The 27,597-nt window shown below is 45.4% G+C and overlaps 1 protein-coding gene across 2 annotated transcripts in view; it reads left to right on the top strand.

Annotated features, from left to right (window-relative positions):
- PRKCB (protein kinase C beta) overlaps positions 1 to 27,597 on the top strand; it is a 375,677-nt gene that overhangs the window by 324,339 nt on the left and 23,741 nt on the right. For both annotated transcript variants that reach the window (XM_027526433.1, XM_027526434.1), the window contains exons 11-16: positions 5,345 to 5,436; positions 7,240 to 7,302; positions 12,728 to 12,866; positions 17,076 to 17,156; positions 17,441 to 17,548; positions 23,591 to 23,731. In XM_027526433.1, coding sequence (XP_027382234.1) covers positions 5,345 to 5,436; positions 7,240 to 7,302; positions 12,728 to 12,866; positions 17,076 to 17,156; positions 17,441 to 17,548; positions 23,591 to 23,731 — 624 coding nt within the window. The remainder of the gene's footprint in view (positions 1 to 5,344; positions 5,437 to 7,239; positions 7,303 to 12,727; positions 12,867 to 17,075; positions 17,157 to 17,440; positions 17,549 to 23,590; positions 23,732 to 27,597) is intronic.

Here is a 27,597-nt window from a genome sequence, read left to right as displayed (position 1 = left end):
TGCATGATTATGATAGTGATTCTTAGGCTACAGAATACAGAGGAAATAAGGTGTCACACCCTCATATGAATGAGGCTCCACCAGTTTGCATGGACTCCGTGTGCATCATCTGTTACATCTTTGCAAACTGTTTGGAGGAGAAGCTGTTCCTGTCCCTTCAAGGAGGCAGAGGAAGTTTAAGTAACTAATGTAAGATGTCAGAGTAAGCAGGATCTCTAGGACTTGCACTCAAAACAAGCTCATGCCACAGCTAGAGCCCTTAACTGCACAGCTTCTTGAGAGAAACAGATGGATCTCTACAGTAAGAGAACAGTTTACAGGCAAGATTGATTCACTGACCAGCTTTGGAAAATCACTCCAGATCATTAAATAGATTAACACTTACTGCAACTCGCCTTAGAGAGGGTACATGCTTAGAGTTGCTCACGTTGCTGACTTTCTCTGTCCGGGGTACCTTATGAAAAGTGTCAGGTGTCCTCCTGGCAGTTACATGGGCCTCATGTCACATCCCACTTTCAGCTGACTTAGAGGAACAGTGATTATCTCTTTAAATGCCCTGCCCTTTCCATGACCCCCCTGGTGAACTCTGCACATGCAGTCCAACCATGATTTTATTTTTTATTTGGCTGCCCTGGGTGTGAGTTATGGCATGTGGTATCTAGTTTCCCCACCAGGCCCCCTGCATTGGGAGCGTGGAGTCTTAATCGCGGGACCACCGGGGAAGTCCCTCGTCATCATCCTCATACTCACACGCCAAATTTGAGAAATGCTACCCAACCATTTTGCATGCTGCAGTGACAGACAGATATTTAATTTATTTACTGATTGAACATGAGAGGTCATGGGGAAAGGAAATTTAAAATTAACTGGAGTCGTTTCACGCTTCAGGGACAAGGGCAGTGTGTAAATGAAGAATCACCACAATAACGAGGACAATTAGGGAGGAACACTTTGAAAGTTGAGCAGACTGGCTAGTTTGAGGGGAAAGATGGTGAGCTTGCCTTTCGGAGCCTTTAATTGGAGTTGACGGTGGAACACCCACGTAGAAACGTCCTGTAGCCAGCTGGAGCTGACTGGAGCTCAGGAGAAAGGGAGAGGGTAGAAACCGAAGTCAAGATTCATCAGCCTAGAGCAGTGAGAGTTGATGTTTTGAGCTGTGACAAGTCCTCTTTGGAAAACAGAGCAAGTAGCAGGAGCCAAGCTGGACTTGGAGTCCAGACTCAGTACATACTTTCTAATGTCCACGTAGGAGAGGCCAGCAGATAGGTCCTGATCCAAACCTACTGCACGTGACTAGGAGAAAGATCTTTAAAACTTTGGAATAATTTTATAGAAACAGTAGGAGAACAAAGTCAAATATTAGGGCATTATTGGGGGGGGTGCGGGGCGGTGGGGGGGTGGAATGGGCTTCCCAGGTGGCTCAGATGGTAAAGAATCTGCCTAAAATGTAGGATACCCAGGTTCAATCCCTGAGTTGGGCAGATCCCCTGAAGAAGGGAATGGCTACCAATTCTGGGTTTTTTGCCTGGAGGATTCCCTGGACAGAGGAGCCTGGTGGGCTTCAGCCCATTGGATCACACAACTGTGCAAACTATCTATGGGGGGGAAATAATTATGCTAGAATTGGAGGTGTTGGTTGAAGGCCATTTCATGAGCCGAAGTCCCCAGAGCTCGCTCTCTCTACCTGTCGTGCAGTTTCTCTGAACACATCGTACTTGAGATGATGGCTTGAGTTAGTCATGTATTTGTCTTAACCAAGATTCTGAATTCTCTGAAGGCAAGACCTGCATCTTACCAATTTTGTTCCTTTAACTCCTGATACTGTGACTTAACAAAAATAAATGTTCAGTTAAAGTTCTAAAAAGTTCACTTCCCTGCTCAGGATGGGCTCTAGGTTGCCCTTGGCAGTGTTTTCCAAAATGAATCTTCCTTGCTCTGGAGTGGGAGATGAACTTGGTGGTACAGGGACGTTTGTTTCTAAAATAAGGCATTTAAGGGATTGATGTACCAAAAGCAGACTGGTTATAGTGTAGAGTCAACAGAGTCCAGGTAGGCATTTATTTTTTTTACAGAGGAAACAGTGACTCTCCATTTGTGAATTTGATATGAAGTTTTAAAATTTTTAAGTAACTGTGTTTAAGTGAAAAAAAAAAGGTGAGTTAATGAAAAAATATTTTAAAATAAGTAACTTTTAGTAAATGAGTTAGATGATATACTCTGTAAAGATCTTAAAGTGAGAAGACTGAAGTTTGGGTGGCTGGCCCCACCCTGCCTTGCTTGACTCTCCTTTTATAACTCCATGCACTTTACTCTCCCTTGCCAGAAGTGTTGTTGATGCTGTTCGGTTGCTGAGTCATGTCTGACTCTTTGCGACCCCATAGACTGCACACCCCAGGCCTCCCTGTCCTTCACCATCTCCTGGAGTTTGCTCAGACTCATGTCCATTGAGTCAATGAGGCCATCCAACCATCTCATCCTCTGTCGCCCCCTTCTCCTTCTGCCCTCAGTCTTTCCCAGCATCAGGGTCTTTTCCAGTGCGTCGGCTCTTCACATCAGTAGCTGTAAAATCAGGGGCTTCAAGTGCTAGTAATATTTTTTTCACAGTACGCATCAAAATAAACACAGAACTATAAAGGTAAAACCATATGCATCCATAGCCCACCTAAAATTATCTCCCTCCCCATTTAGGAAACGTTGCTATTTGGAAATTTATCTGGTCTCCCCACTTGCCTGGGGAATCCTTATTGTCGGGCACCGTGGATCATTCACAGCAGCATTTCTGGCAGTAGGAGAGCCTGGCATACAGTGGGCATCATTAAGTATTTGCTCGGAAAATGAAAGGACAGCAAGATGCCAGCCGTAACGTTTAATAGCTGAAGCGCCGGTGTGCCAACACCACACTCGATACAGTTCAGAGACGACAGATCTCAGGGTGGCCCCACATACAGTTTGAAGTAGAAACAGACCACAGAACATGGCATTATCCACCCTGGAGTTCTCTCCCTGATGTTGGGATTCTAACTAATGAGTTTGGGGGGCGGGGGCAAGTTGAGTTCTTTCAAGCAGAAAGCAAGCTCCTGAAATCTCTCCCTCACTTACTTCTCTCTCTGTGGCCGATGCCATCTGCTAGTTTTAAAAATAATTTTTAAAAGCAAGTGTTTTGGTTCTCTTCAAACATGTAGCAAAGACAGATGCTATTTTTAGGCTTGTTTTCTATCAAAAAAAAAAAACCCCTAAGAACCAGGGGCTGGGTGTCGGCAGTTCTGGCTGACTGTCTCCACTCTGCCACTAACTTGTAAGTGACCTTTTTGCAAATCTCATATGCCTTGGACACTGAGAACAGAAGTGATAATTCTGTCTCTCATTAGAGATGTTGAGAGGGTGAAGTAGCGTCGGGGTGAGAAAGTCCTACGATAGTTCAAAAATAATTGATTAACCCATACCCCTCCCTTGTGGTCTGCCAGCTTTTTTGACACATGGCTGGATTTCTATATCCCCTCCCTTCTCCCCTGGACAGAGAGCTCCCAGACGGAAGAACACACCCACACATCCATGCAATGTATGGGTGAGAACCTTGCACAGGAAGCTGTATAATAAGAGGTTACAGGTTTAGAAACCAACCTGCCCAGGTTCAAATCCTGCCAGAAATGGTAGTCCTTGTCACATTGAATTGTTTAGAGAGATAAAAGAGATAAAATATATAAAGCGCTTTGTCACATAGCAAATGCTTACAAGGTGGTAGCTTTATTGAATGGCTGTTATTCTAATTATTGTACACTCAGTATACATTTGACAAATGCACATATGACTGTTATGTATAAGACAAAGTTCCGTGCACTGTAAGGAAGATTTTGTTTTTTAATGGTAGATTAAACCTTTGCTGTATGGCCATCATCATGTTGTTGTTCAGTTGCTCAATTGTGTCTGACTCTTTGTAACCCCCTAGACTGCAGCACGCCAGGTTTCCCTGTCCTTCACTACCTTCTGGAGTTTGTTCAAACTCATGTCCATTGAGTTGATGATGCTATCTGACCATCTCAACCTCTGTCACCCCCTTGTCCTCATGTTTGAATGCTTTATATATGTATCTACTCTATAGGACAGGTGAATCATGGCAGAGATAAAGCTGGAGGTTTGAGAGGTTAAGTAACAGCAGTTACACAGCCAATAAGGGATGGCGAGAGACTTGAAATCCTGTATTGATTTCATAGGGACCCTTTGCCCTCCACACCACTTCTCTACTAACTCCGCTCCTGGTCTAACAGCCCCGCACAATAGTCACTTCATGACTTTTGACAGTAAATCCGTCTTTTAAATTGGCAACCCAACCACCTCAACATATAAATAAAACCCAAACACATATTTCACAACATGACCAGTCTGGAAGCCACACACAGGATTTTTACAGTATCCTGTTGGTTACAGAAGTCAGTCCAGTTCGTAGAGGGAAGGGACAACACCAGGAAGTGAGCATCGGCAGTGAAAACCACCGGAGGCGGCGCGGCGTGGAGGCTGGCTCCCACGGCTGCCTGTTACCTGTCATACGATTGTTCACTTAGTGGTCTTCACCCTTAAAATTAGCTTTCTCTGAAATGATGGCCATTAAGTCGCAAGGCTGATGTGCTGATTGTATTTTCCAGGACAAACGAGAGTAAATTTAGCGTTATTAATTTTTTCCTAATTATTTATTTTTTTTTTTACCGTGCTGGGTCTTCACTGCTGCACGGGCTTTTCCCTGGTTGCGGTGAGTGGGGGCTGCTGTCTAGTTGCGGTGTGTGAGCTTCTCATTGCGGTGGCCTCTCTTGTTGCGGCTCCAGGGTGGTAGAGCACAGGCTCAGTAGTTGTGGCGCGTGGGCTGAGTTGCTCTGCGGCATGTGGGATCTTCATGGATCATGAATCGAACTTGTATCTCCTGCACTGGCAAGCGGATTCTTTGCCACTGAATCACCAGGGAAGCCCAGTGTTACTCTTTTTTTCTTTAATTTCAGAGACTTTTCTGGTGGTCCAGTGGCTAAGACTCTGCGCTCTTAATTTGAGGGGCCTGGGTTCGATCCCTGACTGGGGAACTAGATCCCACATGCTGCCTCTAAGAGTTTGCATGCCACAACTAACTAAAGACCAGCACAGCCAAATAAACAAAAAGATTTTTTTAAAAATGTCACGTTCTCCCTGTGTTCACTTGTGTACTTTCAATGGCACAAATGCTCCATTTGGGGACTCAAGGCACCTGCCCTGTCGTTGAGTCCTGGGGGTTTGGATCATAAATCTCAGCTATTACCTGCTCTCCATCTGGGGCCCAAGAAACTCCAGAAGGCTGACTTTGCTCTTTGCTGTCTCCTCCCAGGATCGCCTGTACTTCGTGATGGAGTATGTGAATGGTGGTGACCTCATGTACCACATCCAGCAAGTGGGCCGGTTCAAGGAGCCTCACGCCGTGTAAGTGGCGCTGTGCTTTTTCCCTTGGGATGAATGAGTGGGTGGTTAGTTCCTTTGGGTTTTTAGCCAAATAAGAATTTTAAATATCTTGGGCTTCTTCTTTAAGAGAAATGCGTGGCCGGGACAGAGGGTGTTCTGCTGAGATGGGCTACTTGTTTCTTGCTTAACACCCGCTAAGAGCTGGAAGCTTGAAAACCACAGCTATTTCTTGACCTCCACGTTTTGCCCCTGGCGCTTAAGGAAAGCCCTAAAAATTCCTTGGGGAGTGTCGTTGTAGGTTTTGAGTTTTCCTTTGCGCATATTGGTTGAGAGCTTACCATGTGCCAGGCTCAGAGATTTTAGAGACTTGCTCACAGTCACAGAGCTCGTGTGAGGCAGACCCAGAGTTCTGACCCAGATCTTCCTTGCTCACGTTCTTGCTCCATCTTAGCTGTCCTCATTCCAGGGAGATGAAAGCTCAAGCTGCATAGTGACTACACTCTGTGGCTCTTGGAGTGGGGAGACTGACTCTGGATTTTTGGAAATCTGTTTCCCCTGCTGAGTCCATTCCATCACCTTCAGCACACAAGGCAGCCAGTCTCTTTTGTCTGGAACACACATTTCATCCTGGGTCTCCCTGCGGTTGGTGAATGGGAGTGTGGCAAGTCACAGGATCAGCAGTGCTAACCTCTCCTAGGGAGGTTGTTGGGCTCCTACTGTCCCTCCAGAAAGCCCCTAGGGCTCACCCAGGGCCCCATCCTGTCCTTGCAGAGGCCTCCTGGCGCCCGTGCAGCTCAGCCTTGCCCCCTCTCCTCCCCCCTGCCCAGAACACGAGCACTGATTCTGGGCGGGTTACCATTCCCATGCTTCCAGGTCATGCCATTTGTGTGTCTTGGTACAATTCTAATGGGCTGCTTAGAAGTAAAAGGACTTCTAACATCTAATTGACCACTGACCTTTATTCCATTATCATATGAGACATTGTCAGGACACTTTACAGAGTTCCCCAAAGCCCTGCCCAACCTTTACAACTGGGCTTTCTGGTTGTCCCCAAATCTCTCTCTTAAATTTTGAAACTGAAAAGCTAACACTTCAGCCAGATGCTGTTTCCAATTCTGGCTGTGCTATTTATTAGCTGTGTAACTTGGTCAGGGTATTTCCTGTCACTAAGCCTCAGTTTCCTCATTTGAGGAACAGGGAGGTAATTGTAGCACCTCATTGCTGTTGAGTCACTCAGTTGTGTCTGACTTTTTTGTGCCCCCATGGATTGTAGCCCACCTGGCTCCTCTGTCTGTGGGATTTCCCAGGCAAGAATACTGGAGTGGGTTGCCATTTCCTTCTCCAGGGGATCTTCCCAACCCAGGGATTGAACCTGTCTCTTGCATTGGCAGGCATATTCTTTACCACAGAGCCACTACCTTATAAGGTTATTGTAAAGATTTAATCAGATAATAACCTGAAATGATACAAGGTTAATGGTAAGCCTTCAACAGATGTTAGGTATTGTCATTGAGATATTTTAACTTGTTGTCATCTGAAACAATCCTTCTCTAGCCAGTTCATCATATCCTGTGGCTTCCTCCCCACTAAAAAGTTGCTGAACCTCTGCCCACCCCATTTGGTCCTTAAAGCAGCCTCATAGCTCTCTAAACCCTGTTCATCCGTCTAGACTCCCATACTTTGTTTTATGAGCTGTGTGGTTGACCATCCATGGTGAGACATTCATGCCCTACGCCCAGTTCAATATTGTATTGAATTCTGAGAGTTGCCGGGCATATGGTGTCCTTGAATTTCTCCATTGTGGTTTTTTTTTTTTAATTTCAGATTTTACGCTGCAGAAATTGCCATCGGTCTGTTCTTCTTGCAGAGCAAGGGCATCATTTACCGGTAAGCGAACACTGCTGTACTTTCCATCTCTCGGCTCCCTCAGCTCCTCCCTTCCCTGCCTCTTTCTTTAACTGCTTTTAAAATTAGAATCCATGGTGGGGGAGGAATCCTCCAGTACTAACTTGGGCATGTGCTCTGCCAGGCAGCATCGCCCACTGCCCTGGCAAAGTTTGGGCAGCTTTGTATGATGATAGAAGATCTTGACGGACTCTGCCTCCAGAGATTGTTCAGAGCCTCATATGTGAGACCATTTGCTCCAAGAGGAGGAGGCTAACCACTGGGGACCCAGCACATCCTTCTCTTCCCCGTGGACCCCACATTTGGGGAGCAAGCAAAGACTCTTGGCTGGCAGAATGTGCTGGATCATATTATTATGAAACAAATCTCTTTCTTTCTTTCTCTTTCCTTGTTTCTCTCCCTCACTTTCTTTCTTTCTTTTTGTGCTATGTAACTACAGTTTGGGAATGGATCTCAGAGTAGCTTGCCCTGAAAGACAGGATTAAGTTCAGGACTTGGCATTTGCCCGTTTTTGGAGGAGCAAGCGTATGATCATAGTCGGATGAGTCATCCCACTTTATATCTCATGCAAGGCAGACTGTGGAGCCTGGGGCTGCTATTTGTCAGTGAGTCCACGGTGTATAATTCTTATACCACATGGATGCAAGCATTCCAGTGCAGGCTTGGGCTGGTTTGTTACACAAGGGAGGCTGGCATGTGGCATGGGGCTTCCGAAGGACGCTTGCCCCGAGTGAGGGTCTTTTTAAAAGATCTTGAAGAGTCATCAAAGTCCATTTGATTCACTGATTTGATAAACATTTATTGAAAGCCCACCATATCATATACTGGCCTCTACTCTAGGTGGGGGGATGCATTGTGAAGAAAACAGACAAAGGCCAGCCTTTGTAGAGCTCAGATTCCAGTGGTGGAAGACAGATCCCGTAAATCATAAAAATGCTGTCTGTAGTGAGAAGTACTATGGAGGGAAGTCAAGTAGGGGAGGGGGCTGATGTGGGCTGGGTGGTGGTTCTTGCCTGACATTCCACAGAGAGCATGAGATTGGGGTCTGAAGAGTTAGGGAAGACCCTCGGAAGCCTGGTCTTCCTAAAGCAACTGAAGGACATGGAAATAAAAGGCATGAAGAGACTAGCCTGGTGATCTCAAGGCAGAAGGTGGAAGTGAGGCTGCGGGCCCTGGTGGGATGAGGGATGGAAGATGAGGGGCCTTGCCAGAATCCTGCAGAGTCCTGGGGCTTTTTTTTCACTCCTTGAGGTAGCAGGTCCTGAGTGCATCGAGTCCCCACTCTGCCTGTGTGCTCCTGATAACAGAGGAATGAAGATCAAGAAGGAGAGTGGCTTTACCTGGCACAGCCCTGATCTCAATAAAGAAATAGAAACAGCGAGTAATCATAATAATTTCAACTGTAAATAGTGTAGTCATTCTACCCATGCTCACCCTCAATGAACATGTGTCACCATGTATGCATGAAATGGGACCCGTGAAGCCTCTGATTCCCCCAGTTTCCCCTTTGACTGTCATAGTGGGAGCATCTTGTTATACTGAATGTAATTCTGGTGTTGAAAGGTACGCATTATCTTCCGTATGACATGAAGACCCCTACATTCAAGTTGATGACTTCAGCTGGTGGTTAAACCAAAGAACAGGGGATCATGGGTAATTGTTCACTCTACACGATTTTCTCCTTACGTGCTGACATTTGAACCTGACTCCTCTATGGGATGGGCTTCCACCAGAATAGAATCAGGCACTTAAGCATTGCTGAGAAGATAAAATAAGGGACTATAAGTTTATTGGAAGAAAACTCAGTCCCAAGGAAGGGACCAGGACAGGAAATGATTTGAGTTCTTGCCAACAGGGCTGGGATTCAAGGCAAGGTTTCCAATATATTAGGGAACTAGACTGGAATCTGGGATCCATTGGTCTAGGTCATAAAATCCAAAGATTAGGATTCTAGGTGCTAGACCGTGCCTGAATGCAAAGCTTTTTCTCCTAACTGTACATTGTTCCTTTCCTCCTCCATTATATTTGTCATCCTTTTAAGCCACTCACCCTCTGAACCCCTTTCATTTGTGGGTAGGAATGTAATCCATAGCTTCCTCTAAAGATTTAACACACCAGATACTTTTGCAGCCTCCCTATAGGAAGAGCAAACACACAACTCAGGCTCTGATGCTCGTCACATTCACTGAAGACGTTGAATCGGAAGTTAGTGACCAAGAAGCAGAGCCTGTAGAATGGAGAGTGGATGTAGTCATCAGCTATGTCTAGTTTCCAGAGGTGTGAGAGGAAGTGGTTCTTAGGAATAGCACCCCGAGTCCAGCATTAGGGCTTCATGGAACAAGGGACAATGTCTATACCCAGTGGTGACATCAGTGGCATCTTCACTGGGTCATTTCTGTGCTGGTTAGTCATTGTTCATGGCTGCATAGCCTCCAAGTCTGCTTTGCCAGCCTTTTTGGAAATTCTCAGAGCTCCCCCAATTCCTTCCTAAAAACTCCTTTTTTTGGTTGAAATAATCAGAGTTGGTTTTTGTTGCTCACAATCAAGAACTTCGGTGGAGACAGCAATTGATAATCAAATGGAAACTGCAGAAAATTTACATGACAGAAGATAAGTGGTTTTATAAGTTCACAGAGATTGGTTTTATGGTGGCAGAGTCTTTTTAGGGGCTTCCCTGATGGCTCAGCGGGTAAAGAATCCACCTGCAGTGCAGAAGACTCGGGTTCGATCTCTGGTTTGAGAAGACCCCCTGGAGGAGGGCATGGCTACCCACTCCAGTATTATTGCCTGGAGAATCCCATGGATTGAGGAGCCTGGCAGGCTACAGTCCAAAGGGTCGCAAGGAGTCATACATGACTGAGCGACTGAGCACACGCACACAAAGTCTTTTTAAATGTTATAAATGTCCTTCTTCTTCATTTGGATCTCTGGTTATTTTAACAGCTTTTAAGTAAAGAGGATGAGGACTCATAGTAGATGTGTCCTCTCTGCGGACCGTGGCTAGAGATGTCGGGCGAGGGGAAGATGAAAGACTTCCAAACTTAGTGTCTGATTTATAGATCGCCATCCTTGGAACGTGTATTGATTTTGCTCTTGATGGAATTGTAAACATGAAGACATCTGGCCAGCCCCCTTTAGAAGCATAGATGAGGATTCATTACATTAAACAAAAGAATGGAGTGGACTATCAAAACATTATTATGTGACAGCTTGCTCCAGCCCCATGACCTGCTGGCTCTTAGCACTTGAAGCTCCTTTTCTATAATAGACGGAGATGTCATCACTTTTGGGGTTGCCCCAACTGCCTGTTTAGGGGCATGTGGTCAGGCTGAAGGAAATGTCATGGGTCTCTGTTAATCAAATCACATGCAGACGTGGTATGTTTATTGCTTCCGAGTCTAGCTTTTCTAAGTTCTAAGCTGGCCTTCAGAGACCACTGTGGCTTGTAGAGAAGCATGAAGGTTGGATGTGGGTAGTACCATGGACAGCACTAGAGATCCTAGGATGTTGCTTCTGTTGGTAAACAGTGGAGTGCAAATGGGCTTCCCCTTGGATGAAGAGACCTCACAGACACAGATAGGAGATGCCAAGATATATTTTCAGGTTGTATTCTTTTAGCAGAAAATTATGACAGCAACTCGATTGAAATGAACTTTCGTTAAAAGAGGCGTGTTATGGCTGACATTGGAGAAGGCTGTGGCACCCCACTCCAGTACTCTTGCCTGGAAAATCCCAGGGATGGTGGAACCTGGTGGGCTGCCATCGATGGGGTCGCACAGAGTCGGACACAACTGAAGCGACTTAGCAGCAGCAGCAGCAGCATGGCTGACATAACTGAAAAGTCTAGGACTGAGGCTCAAATGATGTTATGAGCATTTATTCGCTCCCTCTGAGTTCTGCTATATCTATAGTAGCTTTGTTTTCTCTACCTGGTGACCTCTTGCGCATCTAGACTTAGTTTCTACCACCCGAACAATCCTGATGTTAAGAGTTCATCTTTTTCCTGATGGTGCCAGCAAAAATGTTGGGGCTGATGTTAATGTTCAAAGACTTTGATCAGCTTATATGGGGTTACATGGCTCTTCCTAAACTGTGACCAGAAACCGTGATCCACTGTGACTAGCAGGATGGAGTATTTCCACTGGCCAGGACAGGCCCACATGACCACTCCTGGAAGCAGGAGTTAAGATCAGCATCACCAACTTCATATGGCTTGAGAATCAGGGAAGCTGTTTCTTCAAAGAAATATTAGGATGTTCTTACCCCAAGATACTAGAATAGGTGGAGCCACAGATGTCCACCAGCAAGCAAAGGCGATTTGAGGGAGAGATCTGAATTGAATGGTAGATTCCTTAACCTCTGAGGAAGTTGGATTTCTAATGGGATTGAGGAAGTCTGGCCCATAGATCATACCTACTCATGGGTGCTGAAACACCCAAGTGATGACTTTGGAATCAGTGTTAAGGGAGGAGGAAAGTGTAATGATATTGTAGTCATCAGATATGCTGGAAATGTGCAAGGGTCCCCAAACATCAAACTCTCCCCATCAACACAGATGAAATAGAATGAGAGTGGAGCCTGTGTTGTTTAGGGCATCACTCTTTGAAGGTGACACCTTCCTGATTCTCTGTTACAGTAACCTCCCCCCGTTCCTGTCCACCTCATCATTCTTTTTATTTCCTTCATATCATTCATCAGAAGCTACAAGAAGCATGCTTGTAGATTTGAATACTTGGTAATTGACTTTATCCCTCTACTAGAATTTAATCTGAATAAGAGCAAGATGCTTGATTATCTTGTTCATAATATACTTATCTCCAAGCATAGTGTCTGTCACAAAGTAGGTGGGCAACAAATATTTTTTGATTGGAAATCAGTAGAAACCCCTGGGTTCATGACCTAGAAACTGGCTTAGGGGAGCTTGGGGTACTTGGTGGTAAACAAGATGATCTCAATCAGTTTTTTTTTCTTCATGCTCTTCAGAGATATTTTTTAAATGATAGTTTTGTATAAAACCTTCCTATGAAATGTAAGGGATCCTGATGTTGCAAAGGTCAACTCTAGAGATGCCCCCAGATAAAGGACACTTCTGTGGATGCTCTGCCCAGATGGAGGAAGCTTCTGTTTTATTTAGCTGTCTGTGGATTGCTCTTCTCAGAGTTGCTGTCTCATTGCATCCTCCCGAGACACTTGGCATAGTTGCCGCTGCAGGAAAAGAGAAGCACAGAGGTTTGCAGACCCTCGTGTCTCCCTGCCAGATCATAAGCTGTTGGAGGGTAAGGACTGGGTTGTACTCACTGCTGTGCCCCCACCAGGCATGGTACAGCGTTCTGCCTGTAGTGAGTGGATGTTGGTTGACTCAAAAGAAATAGCATTTAATTCAGCCCCTGAATCTGTGTCCCCACAGTGACCTGAAACTTGACAATGTGATGCTGGATTCCGAGGGCCACATCAAGATCGCTGATTTTGGCATGTGTAAGGAGAACATCTGGGATGGGGTGACGACTAAGACCTTCTGCGGCACCCCAGACTACATCGCCCCCGAGGTGAGCTGACGCCAACCCCTCAGGCGTGTCTGCGTTGTGCTGATGTCCTCCCTGAGCCTTAGGTGGGAGAGGTCCGAGGGGTACCAGACAAGCAGGACCTCAGGCTGGTCCATCTCCTAGACTAAATCGTTCCTTTGAGATCACACATGTAAATTAACTTAGCACACATCCCAGAAGCGCAGACCCAAAATACATCAAGGTTTGGGAGAAAATTTAAATAAAACTCAAAAGAACCATCCACCACACATCAGTAAGATTCTTTGTCAAGCTGCTGTGGCTCATGGCCATATGATACCTCCTAATTATGCCACTGAAACGTGTGTTCAGGGGAGACGGAAAGGCAGAGAAGGAGTAAGAGAGAGAGAGATTGATTCCCGGGACAGATGTATGACACAGGGTCCGTGTGTGCATAGGTATGAGGTAGTTGTGCTGAATCCTAAAAGACTCAGCTTTTTTCTTCCTGTGATTAAGATATAAATGAAAGTGTGAAGATTTATTTTAGTGCCTCCCCCTCCCTTCCCAGAGGAAGCGGTCAGTTGCAGAATGGATTTCCCCAACGTGTCATGGTACAAAAATTTGTGCCAGATGATAGCCTCCCTTTTCCTCTGAATTGGTGCTCAGGAAGGTGGCATCCTGCAATCTGTTACTGGATTTTTATGGAAAGGAACTGCGAGCTTGGCATAGAGTCTTGGAAATGGACATTCTCGAATTCCTCTCTTCTTGACTGTTAAGGCTTCATATGTAACAATGGTGATGGGAGGACCCCTGTCACTAAGTAGCTTGGCACTAAATTGAAAACCTGCCTACTCTGTTACCAAAACTCTTCCTCTTTTAGGAATCTAGTTTGCAACATACACACACACAGACACACAAACACACACCATACTCGGAAGGATATGTCTTCAAAGCCCTTTCTTTGCTGCAGCACTATTTTTAATAATGAAAAATAGGACACAGTCTCAGTAACTACCAGTGAAGTAAAAGAGTTGCAATTCATATTAAATATTATGCAACCCTTATAAAGATCAGAGCACACCTGTCTGTACTAACTTGAACAGTGTTTGTTAATCAAGGGATGGGCAATAGACTGAATGATTTACAGTATGGAATACTATGCTGTGCTTAGTTGCTCAGTCGTGTTCAACCCTTTGCGATCCCACGGACTGTAGCCCACCAGGCTCCTCTGTCCATGGGATTCTCCAGGCAAAAATACTGGAGCAGGTTGCCATGACCTCCTCAGTGTGGAATACTATTAAGCCTCAATTCAAAAAGTGAATGAGATGTATATGCAGATATTGAAACATTGTTGAGAGGAAAAAATTGAGTTACAGAATGATAAATACAGTATGATGCCATTTATGGTAAATAACAATACACAGAACACTGCTATATGTTTCTTACAAGTATGTAGATATGCGTGCAGAAGTATAGAAGATGCATGAAGATTCCAGACTGGTTTTACAACACTGGTTACCTCTGAGGATAAGGCCGTTGTAAATCTTAATCTGTATACCGTTTTATCTTTGCACAAGGCAAATGTATTTGTGTATTACTTAAGGAATTGAAAAGTAATCCTTTGAGCACTTAACTCTTTATTAGGACCCAATGGCATTTTCCCTTTGTGACATACATTGCTTTATTATCATTGTGTTAATTAGTGAGGATATCAGATACAGTTCCTTGATCTGCTGTGAGTTCAGTGATCTCTGGTTCACAAGGCCTGCTGCCCTTTACCATCACCTGGGGAGTTTTTGTTATTTTTTTAATTAATTAATTTTTCCCCCTCCACACAGCACGCAGGATCTTAGTTCCCCAACCAGGGATTGAACCCTTGCATTGGAAACTCAAAGTCTTAACCACTGGATGGTCAGGGAAGTCCCTGGGGAGCTTTTAAAATGGGGATGGCCAGGCATCACCCTAGATGAATGGAATCAGAATCACTGCAGCATGGACCCCCACATGTGTGGTTTTCAAAGATTCTTGGATGCTGGTAAAGCCCCAAGTTGTGTTACGGGGGAAACTGCCTCCTCCTCCAGCCTGCAGCCCGCAACCTGCTGGTGGGAGGAATAAACTGCAGGTCAGGTTTCCCCCTGCTTTGCCATTAACTAAGCCCCTCGCTTCTGGCAACTTCTTTCACCTCCCAGGCTCTATTTCCCTTTGTAAAAGGATTAACTTGTTAGGTTGTCATGAGGATCAAAAGAGACATGAAGTACTTTAAAAGTGTGAAAACACTTTCAATAAGTGTTCTCACAGAAAGCTTTCCTTCATCCATTGCAAGCAGTTCTCCTCAGAGGACACTTGTGATTTCAGGGCAGACGCCAAGGTGGGAGATGGAGGTGGATAAACAGACTTATAGCCAAGCTTTATAACCAAGCTTGCTCAGACACATTTGTTGAATAAAACCAACTATCACTGAATTAGAGAACTTTCAAGTCATAGCTGACATTTTGAGGGCATAATATATGAGAGGCACGTATTTCTCTTTCATCCTATTAAAACTCTGTGACATAGATATTATTATACACTTGGTTTTGTAGATGAAGAAACTGAGACCTAGAGACATTAAGTGACGTCACCCGGGGTCACAGGCTGGGCAACAGCAGTCAGGATTCCAACTCTGGACTGTGTGGCCCTCAGTCCTCAACCCCTTAACCTTTGCCGTATCACCTTCTAATCCCTTTTTTTTTTTTTTAACTTTTTATTTTGTATTGGGGTAGAGCCGATTAACAATGGTGTGATAGTTTCAGGTGAACAGCGAAGGGACTCAGCCATACATATAACATGTATCCATTCTCCCCCAAACTCCCTTCCCATTCAGGCTGCCACATAACATGGAGCAGAGTTCCTTGTGCTATATAGTAGGTCCGTGTTGGTTATCCATTTAAAATATAACAGTGTGTACATGTTGATTCCTAACTCCTTAACTAATCCCTTTGATAGTTAGTTTTCACCCCTATATCCTAAGAGGGGGCTTCCCTGGTGACTCAGAGATTAAAGCGTCTGCCTCCAATGCGGGAGACCTGGGTTTCGTCCTTGGGTCAGGAAGATCCCCTGGAGAAGGAAATGGCAATCCACTCCAGTATTCTTGCCGTGGACAGAGGAGCCTGGTAGGTTACAGTCCACAGGGTTGCAAAGAGTCGGACACGACTGAGCTACTTCACTCACTCACTTCACTCACATCCTAATGGATGGTCACACAGCTGTTCTAGGCTTTACCATGCTCTGGCAATTTGGTCATAAGTATGAAAACCTTTAAAACTACATATACCATTTGATTCACCAGTTCTCCTCCTAGGAGTTTATCTTAAGGAAAGAAAATTGGACAGATGTCCACATATCTAATTGCATGGAAGAAACCTAATCAGTTGGGTATTGATGAAATAGATTTTGGTATATCCAACCAATGGAACATTATGCAGAGGTGAAAAAGCTGGTTATGTTGATGTACAGATATTAGCATGGTAATTCTAAATGAATAAAATGCTGTATTAAAGTTCCATATATTAAAGTATTTATGTAAAGTACATTCATACACACAAAGTTTAATATATATTAATAGACAAAAATCTAGAGGAAAATAGACCAAATATCAATCATAATGTCTCTCTTGATAAAGAACTGTTTTAATTGTATTCTCATATTATATCTATATTTTAAATAAATAATAATAACTGCTATTACATTTTTTAACTTAAAAAATTTTTAATTGTGGCAAAAAAACACATCACCATCTTAACCATTTCTAAGCATACAGTTCAGTAGTCTTACATATGGTCACATTGTTGTGTAAATGTTATTACTTTTATCATGAGAAAGAAAGACAAGTTTTCTCCTTTAAAATGCTGTGCTGACTGTATTAAAAATTAAAAATAACCATACTAAGTGCTTTGAAAAGGCAATGTGACATACACAGATGCCTTCCCCGCCTGCAGGTATCTCTGTAAAGGATATCCATCTTCTTAAGGTAAAGAAATAGCTTCGGTGGACACTGGACTCCCTGTTCACTCCTTTAGACAGAGGCCCACATCTGGAACTGTGACGGCCAATTTAATCTTTCACAACGGGCGGGTGTCAGGCAAAGGAAGAACTCTCCCCCTACCCCCGCCAGCCCCAGGGATGCTCCACTCTTATTGTAAGAGAAGTGTATATTCATTCTCAGCCACTGCAAGAACCTGCACATCTCCCTGACGGATGCCTTCTGTTTTCCAGATAATTGCTTATCAGCCCTATGGGAAGTCCGTGGATTGGTGGGCATTTGGCGTCCTGCTGTATGAGATGTTGGCTGGGCAGGTAATTGAATTTTAAGTGACTTGTAAGGAAAGTCCTCCCCCACCCCCATCCCCGTGGTTTCTTTGAGAGTGTCAGCCGGATACCAGCTCACAGCTCTGAACCTCTGTAATTTCCATGACCTTGGGGTTACCCTCATCTATTGACCCCATTTCCTTATCCTCTTCCTGGAAGCCCTGGGTATGGCTTGGCTGTGGACCCCAGGGAGCTGGGCACGCTGGTTTGGGGCAGTTGGTGGGGGGTATAGTTCCTGCAGGACTCCTCCCACCCTGCGCTCTGCTCCGCAGGCACCGTTTGAAGGGGAGGACGAGGATGAACTCTTCCAGTCCATCATGGAACACAACGTGGCTTATCCGAAGTCCATGTCCAAGGAAGCTGTGGCCATCTGCAAAGGGGTGAGTGAGCCCCTTAAAGCTGGCAGCCAGGACCACCACCTACAGGGGTGCAGGGGTGCAGGTCGTGCCCTGCACAAGGATGCTGCGCCTGGGGCCGGGGAGGGGTAGTGGAGGTCAAACTCCACCCCTGGTCCACTGGCCAGCCTGTGAGCCCGGAACAGACCTGCTGCCTCCCAGAGGAAAGGGAGCTTTCTTCTAACTCACACAGAAACACCATAGAGGCCTGCCTGCAACAGCATGTGGCGGGGCTCCAGGCTCTAGGCCAGCACAGAGGAAGGCTTATGGAATGAATGAGGTGGGGAGCCCAGAAACTTTGCCAAAGAGCTGGAACCCGGGGAAGGTACCCAAGAGGGGTACGACATGACTGGTCAGCCTCACTCAGTGCTGGGGCCTACGAGTTTAGTTAATAGTAAGAGCATGTGCCTTTTGTCCTAAGAAAATAATCACAGTATTGAGTTTAAGGGATCCGCTAGATAAGTTGACCCAAATTGAGTGTCTCCCAACCCCTACTCTCCCCCTAACCCACAAATGACTGAAAAGTTTGCAAGTTTGTACATAGTGATGTATGCAAATTTACCTGTGAACAAAACAGGACACCTGTTTTGGGTAAGGATTGCTTGTTTTTGTTTTTTGTGTTTGGCCAGGACATGCTCACAATGACATGGGTGAATACCTGGAGACCAGTGGTCCTCCCCGTTGGCACCATCAGGATGACCTGTGGTGCTTTTTTCAAAGGCACACACCTCAGCCTCTCCCCTAGAAACTGAGTTTAGCATCTATCTGTACTGTGAAAAAGTCACCGTGTTGCTTAAAAACCACTGCCTTTTATTATTCAAATATGGTAAGTCTTCAACTCTGATGAAAGAATGAAAGGAACACTGTGAGACCCCAGAGAACAGGGCTCAGGGATGCTGCCTTTATGAAGTTTTCCTTCCCAGCAGTCAGCAGTGCCAGCACGGCTCAGGGTTGGAGCGTGCCCACCTGTGTGTCCGGATAAACCAGGGCTGCTGGTTCTAGATCCTCATGGTGTTTGCAGATTTCTCGTTACCCAACCCAACTCTGCCCTTCCTAACCCATCACATGGCATGTGAGCTGGCCTGAGTGAAGGAAAGCTGAACTCAGGAGGTTTATAACACCTGGGCCAACCTCGATCTAGAAGCACCTTGTCATGCCGCCTGAATTCCCACTCTGAGAATCACCTAAGCTTGTGTGTCAGCTGCATAGGTTAGGATGCAAATATCCCTGGGGAAGACATATGTGAATTCATCTCAGTCCCTAACATCTCAAAATTTATAGTTTGAAAATAGTTTTCATAGGTATGAGGCAGGAAGAGGGAAGGGGAGGTACAGGGCGTGGAGAGGTTCATGTGCTTGCTTAGTCACTCAGTCGTGTCCGACTCTTTGTGACCCCTATGGACTGTAGCCCACCAGGCTCCTCTGTCCATGGGATTCTCCAGGCAAGAATACTGGAGTGGGTTGCCATGCCCTCCTCCAGGGGATCTTCCCAACCCAGGGATCAAACCCAGGTCTCCTACGTTGCAGGCTGATTCTTTACCGTCTGAGCCACCAGGGAAGCCCAAGAATACTGGAGTGGGTAGCCTATCCTTTCTCCAGGGGATCTTCCTGGCCCAGGAATCGAACTGGGATCTCCTGCATTGCAGGTGGATTCTTTACCAGCTGAGCTGTTCATGAGAAGCTTAAACAAGGCCCTTGGCAAAGAGAGGGCATAGAACAAGGCCAGGGCAAACCCCTACAGTCATCATACAGGATGGGGAGAGAGGGAGAGACTGTACTGGAAGCCAGTCTTTCCTTCAGATAAGAATGTATCCTCTCCTCTCCTGATTTTTCTGGGCAGAAATCCGCATTTGAGTTCAAGTCTGAGCATTATTAACCCTATGACAGCCGGGAAGTTGTTCCACCTCATCTGCAGATTGGGGATACACATATGGGACTGCCCATGCGATCAGGGTTCTCTGATCAGGAGATGAGTTGATACAGGGTGGGGAGAGAGGGAGCTCTTAGTTTGTTAAATAGTTGCCAACATTAGAGAATGGATATGTGGACACAGGGAGGGAAGAGGGTGGGGTGACTTGGGAGATTAGGATTGACACGTATCGCTCCCATGTGTAAAACAGATAGCTAGCAGGAACCTGTTATAAAGCACAGGAAGCTCAGCTCGGTGCTCAGTGATGACCTAGATGGGGGTGGATGGGAGGGAGGTCCAAGATTGAGGGGATATATATGTCTACATATAGCCGATTCTCTTCATTGTACAGCAGAAACTAGCACAACTGTGTAAAGCAGTAATAGTCCAATAAAAACAAAGAAATAAAATCACTGGAGGGAAAAAAAAGAAAAATGGCGACCTTTAAAGATCAGGGGATTTCCTCTAACATTCAGCTTTCCAGTTTCTTTCAAAAAAATCTGATCTCTCCACGCTGGTCTGTCATTCCTGGAAGGCATCCGTCAGCTGTATTGGAAGCCGGTCTGTCCTTCAGATAAGAATGTGTCCTCTCCTCTCCTGATTTTTCTGGGCAGAAACCCGCATCTGAGTTCAAGTGTGAGCATTATTAACCCTGTGACAGCCAGAAAGCTGTTCCACCTCATCTGCAGATTGGGGACACACGTATGGGACCGCACACAGGGTTCTCTGATCAGGAGATGAGTTAATACATAGAACTCAATTGAGAGTCTGTCACTGTGTTCCAAAACCCTTGGGTTACAACTCCTGCTGTTACTAACGCTGGCACTTCCATGTTACATGCTAACCTCCTCTTGATATTCAAGTTTGCATTCCCCCTGCCTTGGATTTTTAAAGTGGGGGGTTTGGGAATTCAAGACTATTTGTACATTTCAACCCTTCCGCTTCCTAGGTGCACAGTCTTGAGCATATTACTTTGCATCTGTGGGCTTCTGTTTCTTTATCTCCGAAGATGGAATAATAATCCTCACTATGCAGAATTTTGGAAGAGTGTTAAATGATGAGGTAACAGAAGAGGAATCTCCTCGCATAGTGTTGGCACATAGTAGGTGCTCCATGCATGTTCAGGACTTTCCCCTTCACAGCCCTGCCTGCCTAGACAGCTGGAGTTCTAAGTGGGTCATGGAGAAAAGGGTTTTCCAGGTCAGCTGCATTCAGCTTCAGCTCCAATTAGCAGTTTCCCTGGTAGAACAGATTTCTATTAATTTCAGACCCATAACCTTCAGGATTAGCGAGGGTGACTTTCTTACTATTGGGTTTGGGGACCTTTCTGAGTTGAGTTGGCTGAGGCCCGTGTGGGCTTTTTCTTCAAGGTTGATGCTCCAGAGAAGGAGTGATGCTCAAGTGAACAGCCAAATGCTTCCTCCTGAACCGTGGGCCCCAGGGGATGCGTCTGGGAGGTGATCAGAGATCGGAAGAGTGATTAAGTCCAGCTGTCTGCATGGCTGGCTTCCGGCGCCGGAGCTCAGCGTGCAAGAGCTGAGCACAGCCTCGCATTAGTTAGTGCTGGGGTGTTTCTGCAGTGGTTTTCCTTCGCCTAGCATTCTCCTATTTACATGGAAAGTGAGCTAGGTTTTTGAAAAAAAGTCTCATTCCATTTGAAAATGTCCGCTTATCTAGGGGTCCCCAACTTCCAAGATCTAATGCCCGATGATCTGAAGTAGACCTGATGTAATAATAATGAGTGAAGTGCACTCATAATTATATAATTATAATCCGCTTGAATCATCCCCAAACCACGCCCCCACCCCAGTCAGAGGAAAAAAATGTCTTCCTTTAAACTGGTCCCTGGTGCCAAAAAGGTTGGGGACTGCTGTTATCCATCCCATTAAAGACCCTATTTTCCACCATAAAAAAAATTAGTATACAGTTTGCTCGGATCACCACTCCCCCTTTGAATAAACTTGAAGCAGACAGAAGCCCCAGTTGGCCATACATTAAGGTGAAAACAGTAAGGAACTATAAGATGGAGCTTCAAGACTCTGGGTCAGGCTGATCTGTTCAAAGCGCAGCTCTGCTACTTAGCTGGGTGATCTTAGGCAGATGCCTGCTTCTCTGGACCCAGTGTCTTTATGTGGAAAATGAGGATAATAGTTTCTGAGGCCTTAATGTTGTGAAGATGAAAGAGTAACGGATAATAGCTGTGAGCCCGGGCACACAGGAAGTGCTTAGGACACGGAAGCTGTTATTTTTTTATATATAATTTAATTTATTTATTTGGCTGTGCTGGGTCTTCGTTGCTGCCCGGGCTTTTCCCTAGTTGGGGTGAGTGGGGTTGCTCTCCAGTTGCAGTGCACTGGCTTCTCACTGGAGTGGCTTGTCTTGCTGTGGAGCATGGGCTCTAGGTGCATGGGCTTCAGTAGTTATGACTCGTGGGCTCTGCAGTTGCAGTTCTCGGGCTCTAGAGCACAGGCTCAGTAGTATCGGCACACAGGTTTAGTTGCTCCGCAGCATGTGTGATCTTCCCAGACCAGGGATTGAACCCGTATTTCCTGCATTGACTGCAGGTTCTTTACCACTGAGCCACCGGGGAAGTCCCGGAAGCTGTTGTGGATAGGGTTGCTGGTTGTGCTAACCAAGGCCTCGTAACCTTTTCTTTCCTCCCATTCTAATCCTACACAAAAGTCAAGATTCGGCCCAATTTCCTTGCCCTCCCTAAACTTTTCCTGACCAAGTGAGACCACAGATCATCCCTGGGGAACCACATGGAATCTGTGTCTCTAAATGTCCAAATTTTAGAGGTCAGCAGAGGTGAGATCCAATCCCAGCTCTGCCATCTACTGTCTCTGTGAGTCCTTGCCAGTTGCTTAACCCTCTGAGTGTCAATTGCCTTGTCACTCAGGGGGGGAAAAATTAAAACACCCAACTCGTTGGGTCATTGTGAGATTCGGGTAAGACTAGGCATAAAATTTATAAAGAAGTAGCTTAGAAACAGAATTGCAGGGTTATTTTTCCCCTGGAAGATAAAGCATGTGTGGAAAGTATGTGCTTCTCTGTGTGTGGGGGTGTAGGAGGGTAGTTTCTGATGACAGATTATCTGTAGCAAGAATCAGGCTGAGCTGAAAGTCCAACAGAGTAGGTGTGAATTGCTGAATTCATCCCTTCCCCCCATAATCCTCAAGCCCTGGGCAAAAACCTGAGGAGTCTGACATCACGGGCTTCTTGGTGTCAAGTCAACTCCAGGAAGCTTCATGGTCTTGTATGTTTCAATCGTCTTGCTTCTTCTTTTGATGGCCTCTTGCTGATCTTTCTTTTTTAAAAAATTAATCATCAACTCCTCCGTCTTGACTCTCTGTGCATTTGCTTAAGTCTTGAGATCAGAGATATTTTCCTGCTGCTTTGGACTCATTTACAAGAGGGAGCCTGTCTGGTTTCATCTTAGAACGTCTATTCATCTTATTATTTAGCTCTGGCTCAGAGACCCAAAGATGGAGGGTTTTGATAATTAAGTAATTTAAATGGGACACCAAAGAAACCTCAGCGGAGTTTAGTGTAATGTGTGATACAAGGGAAATGAGCTGGGCTAGGTTTTGACTATTTAATGAGCTTTTGGAAAGTAATTACTTGAAACTTGGGTCCATTTGACTAATATTTTTTCTTCTGTCTTGTCATTTTCACAAGCGCTTTACTGAGAAATGCAAACATTATCTGAATGAACGTGCCCTTTGCTTTGGTCAAACTCCCATTTCCTCGTGGTAGCAGGAGGAGAATTTGAAGATATTGAAACTGTTCTCATTAAATGCATCAGTAATTGCGTAGAAGTCATTCTTAAATCAAAACGCACCATGTGATATTTCTGACTTGAAGTTCAGGGCCACAGTCAGGCTGAAGTGTGATTAACTGTAATGGACTTTGCTCTGGGACCGGGAGCAGCAGACACTTTTGTTGGGTCCTCCTATTAGAAAGACCTGGCTGGGAAATTACTGCTGGGATGAAAAGCCAAAAATAAAGATTTAGTTGGGAGTCTTTGCGCTGTCTTCCCTCATTCATAGGAGCGATCATTTCTGAAAGTCCCACATTTCCTCTTCTGAAATTCATTCTACATTTCTCTTTCTCTTGAAGCTGATGACCAAACACCCAGGCAAACGTCTGGGTTGTGGACCTGAAGGTGAACGTGACATCAAAGAGCATGCATTTTTCCGGTATATTGACTGGGAGAAACTTGAACGCAAAGAGATTCAGCCCCCGTATAAGCCGAAAGCCGTAAGTAAACCGTTCTCTAAAGGCAGTTGGGTCCACATCATAATGTTTTTTGGGTCCACGTCGTAACAGGCTCTTTTCCTCTCTCCGATGTGTGTGCCCATGGTGCCCTCCGAGGGGTGGACCTCGATGAACATGTCTATAAGTGTTCATATTTATACTCAAAGACAGCGGGTACAAAAATGGAGATTTCCGCCCGCACAGCCTCAATATATGCGGGAAAGACCATGGATGTTGTGTTTTTGTTTTATTGATTCAATTATTGTAACCGTCTGAGCTGGCAGCTTTGGGGGAATGGTTTTTGGGTGAGCCGAGTTCAGATCCATTTTTGGACTGCGATAAAGAATCTAATTTTGCCCTCGGTCTTTCCTTGGTTCAACTGTGTCATTTTCTCTTCAAACTGACATTGAAAAGGTCATGTTGTTTATCTCAACAGTATTTAAATTTAATTTTGAAATATACACTCCATCTGAGTCAGTAAAGAAGACAGAACGCCCAGCCAGCTCCCACCCAAGGCGAACCAGATTGAAGCAGAGGCTGGCATGCTCATAAAGCCCTCCCAGAGCCTCTGGGTGTGGATATGGCTCTCGGGGAATTGTTGAAAGAGTGAAAGTCTCACATTTCCCAAGGTCGTGTGCATGCAGGAGCACTTCCATCCCTAAGGACTCAGCAGGGAGGAGGAGTTTTCTCCTGGATTAATCAGGACCGTGATTCTACTGGAAGGATGTTTCTTTGTTAAAGTACAGGGGAGACCTGGTGACTTTATTATGGGTTGCAACTGCTGGCTAAGGCTGAAAAGTAGTAAGGCTGAACGTAAACGTTGTTATCAAAACCAAAAGTCATGAGGATCTCAGATGTGAAAAATGATAGTGAAAGTGATGCTTGTTTTGATATTATTATTATTAATTTCATGGCCACTTACCTGGCCATATTAAGCAGTTCACACATAGCATCTAAGCAAATCCTCAAAACAAAATATTACGCAGGTGCTGTCATTCCACGTCATGGAAGAGGAAATGGAAGCTCATAAAAATTGAGTGCTCTCTCCAAGTTCATTCAGCCAGTGTGTGAGGAAATGAGGATTCTGAGAGTCTGACTCCATTAGAGGCAATACCAGGATGCCCCGGGGACAAAGGGCATGTAGTTTAAGGAAGCCTCTCAGGTGCTTCTCACACTTCCCAGCCCTGCACACCCCAAATGATTAGATTCACAGTATCCCTGCTGAGTCCTGTTTCTCTCTGGATAATTCCTGGTGCTCAGTCTTGGGGTCCTTTAGGGGCAGTGAGTTCCACATTGTGGTCCTTCTGATTGTTGCCAGTGTATATAGCGATACCAAATCAGCCTCCTCAGAATGTCCATCACTGAGTCCTGTTCTGTCAACCAGAGCTTCTTTCTCTGATACTCCAAAACCTGCAATTTCTGGGCTCAACACGCCCCTTGTCCACCTGTAAGCATGTCCCATATGACGTCACCTATTGTCCTCCAGGTTAGTAACATCCATCTTGAAATGCAGACACAGGGTTGAGCACAGTATTCCTAATCGTGTCTGACTCTCATGAATACAGTGGATCCAATAAACCATCTCTTGATTGCTTTACCTCTGGAGAACTTGAAGGAGTCGTTTCCCCTCTCTGCTCCTCTGTTGCATCATCTGTAATACAGGGATGACAACAGTTTCTCTATCAGGGGAGGGTCATGATGCATAAAGTACTCAGTACATGACCGGTACACAGCAGGCACTCTGGGAGAGTTGATGATGACTTTTGTTAGCAACATGTCACCTGTTGGTCAATGTCTCGGGTGCAGGGTCTTTGAAGGGGCAGAGCAGTGAGGGTCCTGCTGGTGCTAGTCCCTAAGATAATGTCCATGTGTGTACTTGGGGTTCGTGTGTACACCTACATGTCATAGGCAGTATCATCATTTTTATTATATGTAAGAAAAGATCAAAAAGCAATCTGAAAGACAAGAATGGGTTCTCCAGTCAGGAAACTGGGAACTTGAGGGGACACACACACCCTATTTGGGTTTTGCAGGGCTGTTCATGAGGTCTCAATATGCAGATCAGCCTCTCTCCACTTGGCTAGAGGAGAGATGTATATGCCCCCATCCCCACCAGAATTGAACCACTGACATTTGAGGTTCATTCCTTGCTTAGAGAGCAGTGGTTTTCAAAGAGTGGTCCCCAGACCATCAGTATCACCTGGAAACTTTAGGAATGAAATTCTCAGGCTCCCACCCCAGACCTCCTGAGTCAGAAACCTTGCCATGGGGCTCTCAAGGGGAATCTGATAAATGCTCCAGTCTAGGACTCACTGCTGTGGAGTTTATGGTCAAAAGCTCTTGCAGGGAAGCTAAACAGAGGCCAAAGGAACGTGGCAGGGAGAGAAATCTCTTTAAGGGGAAGACAGTGGTTTTTACACAGTCTGAGTGAGGAGAGGTGCCTTCCAGGAACAGGTCACAGACTCAGATGGCTACAGAGGCCAAGCAGGTAATGTCAGTGAGAGAGGTGGGAGTGGTTTAAAGAGGGGCAGACGGGGGAGCTCGTGGTTCTCAAGGCTCAACAGGTGGGTGTTCATCTCCAGCTGACCAATTGGAGGGTCCTGTGGATCATCAGTGATTATTATTTTCTTTTTATCTTATTCATGAAAGTAAGAGTGATCTTTCCTTGGGGACCTTCTATGAGGCAGGCATGGGGCCAGCCACGTCAGTCCTATGGGAGATGCAGGCTCTGCACTGCTGCATCCTCCTCAGGACTTTTGTATGAAATCTCACTATTTTAAAAAACATATCAGCAACAACATTTTAAAAGTTAAATGCAACTCAAGTCAAATAAAACACCCATGAACCATACGTGGCTGTCAGTTTATAATCTCTAGGGTAGAGATCTTGCAGAGTCTGGTTGATGTTTAGCTGGGTCCCATAAGTGCTGGTTACTTACAACCAGAGTCCACTTTGGCAGGTTAAATACTTTGAATAAATACCCTGGCCCACAGAGGGTGCTCAGGAAAAATGAGCTGTTCTTATCATTGATAACACAAAATGGTTACAACAGCTAGTGATGATCCATAGAATCCTTCAACTGTTCTGTATTGGATATGGTTTCCAACCAGCTGATGTCTTGAAATGTTTGTGTGGCTTAACAGTGACCTTCAAAGTACAGTGACTGGACTGGGCTATAGACTTCAAGATGTTCTACCATCACCTCTAAGGAAACAAGACACTGAATAAAGAATTTCTGATTCCTAGGGTAAATTCAAAATAAACATAATAATGTATACACTGGACTTCCCTGGTAGCTCAGCTGGAAAAGAATCTGCCAGAAATACAGGAGACCCCAGTTCAATCCCTGGGTCAGGAAGATCCCCTGGAGAAAGGATAGGCTACCCACTCCAGTGTTCTTGGGCTTCTCTTGTGGCTCAGTTGGTAAAGAATCTGCCTGCAATGTGGGAGATCCCGGTTCGATTCCTGGGTTGGGAAGATCCCCTGGAGAAAGGATGGGCTACCCACTCCAGTATTCTTGGGCTTCCTTGGTGGCTCAGACAGTAAAGAATTGACCTGCAATGCAGGAGACCTGGGTTCAATCCCTGGGTTAGGAAGATCCCCTGGAGGAGGGCATGACAACCCACTCTAGTATTCTTGCCTGGAGAATCCCCATGGACAGAGGAGCCTGGTGGGCTACAGTCCATGGGGGTCACAAAGAGTCGGACACGTCTGAGTGACTAAGCACAACACAGCACAATGTATACACATCACACACTCATTCGATTCGACTTGGGTATGTGCCTTTCACAAAGCAGTTGCCAGCCCTAGAGCCCCCAGCCCCCACCTGAGGATTTCACATTTTCCCTTTCCCCACACTTTCTGAAAGG

This window comes from Bos indicus x Bos taurus, chromosome 25, assembly GCF_003369695.1.
Source record: "Bos indicus x Bos taurus breed Angus x Brahman F1 hybrid chromosome 25, Bos_hybrid_MaternalHap_v2.0, whole genome shotgun sequence".
NCBI classification, from domain to species: domain Eukaryota; kingdom Metazoa; phylum Chordata; class Mammalia; order Artiodactyla; family Bovidae; genus Bos; species Bos indicus x Bos taurus.
Note: the sequence above shows the minus strand (reverse complement) of the source record. Positions and strands in the feature narration are given on the sequence as shown.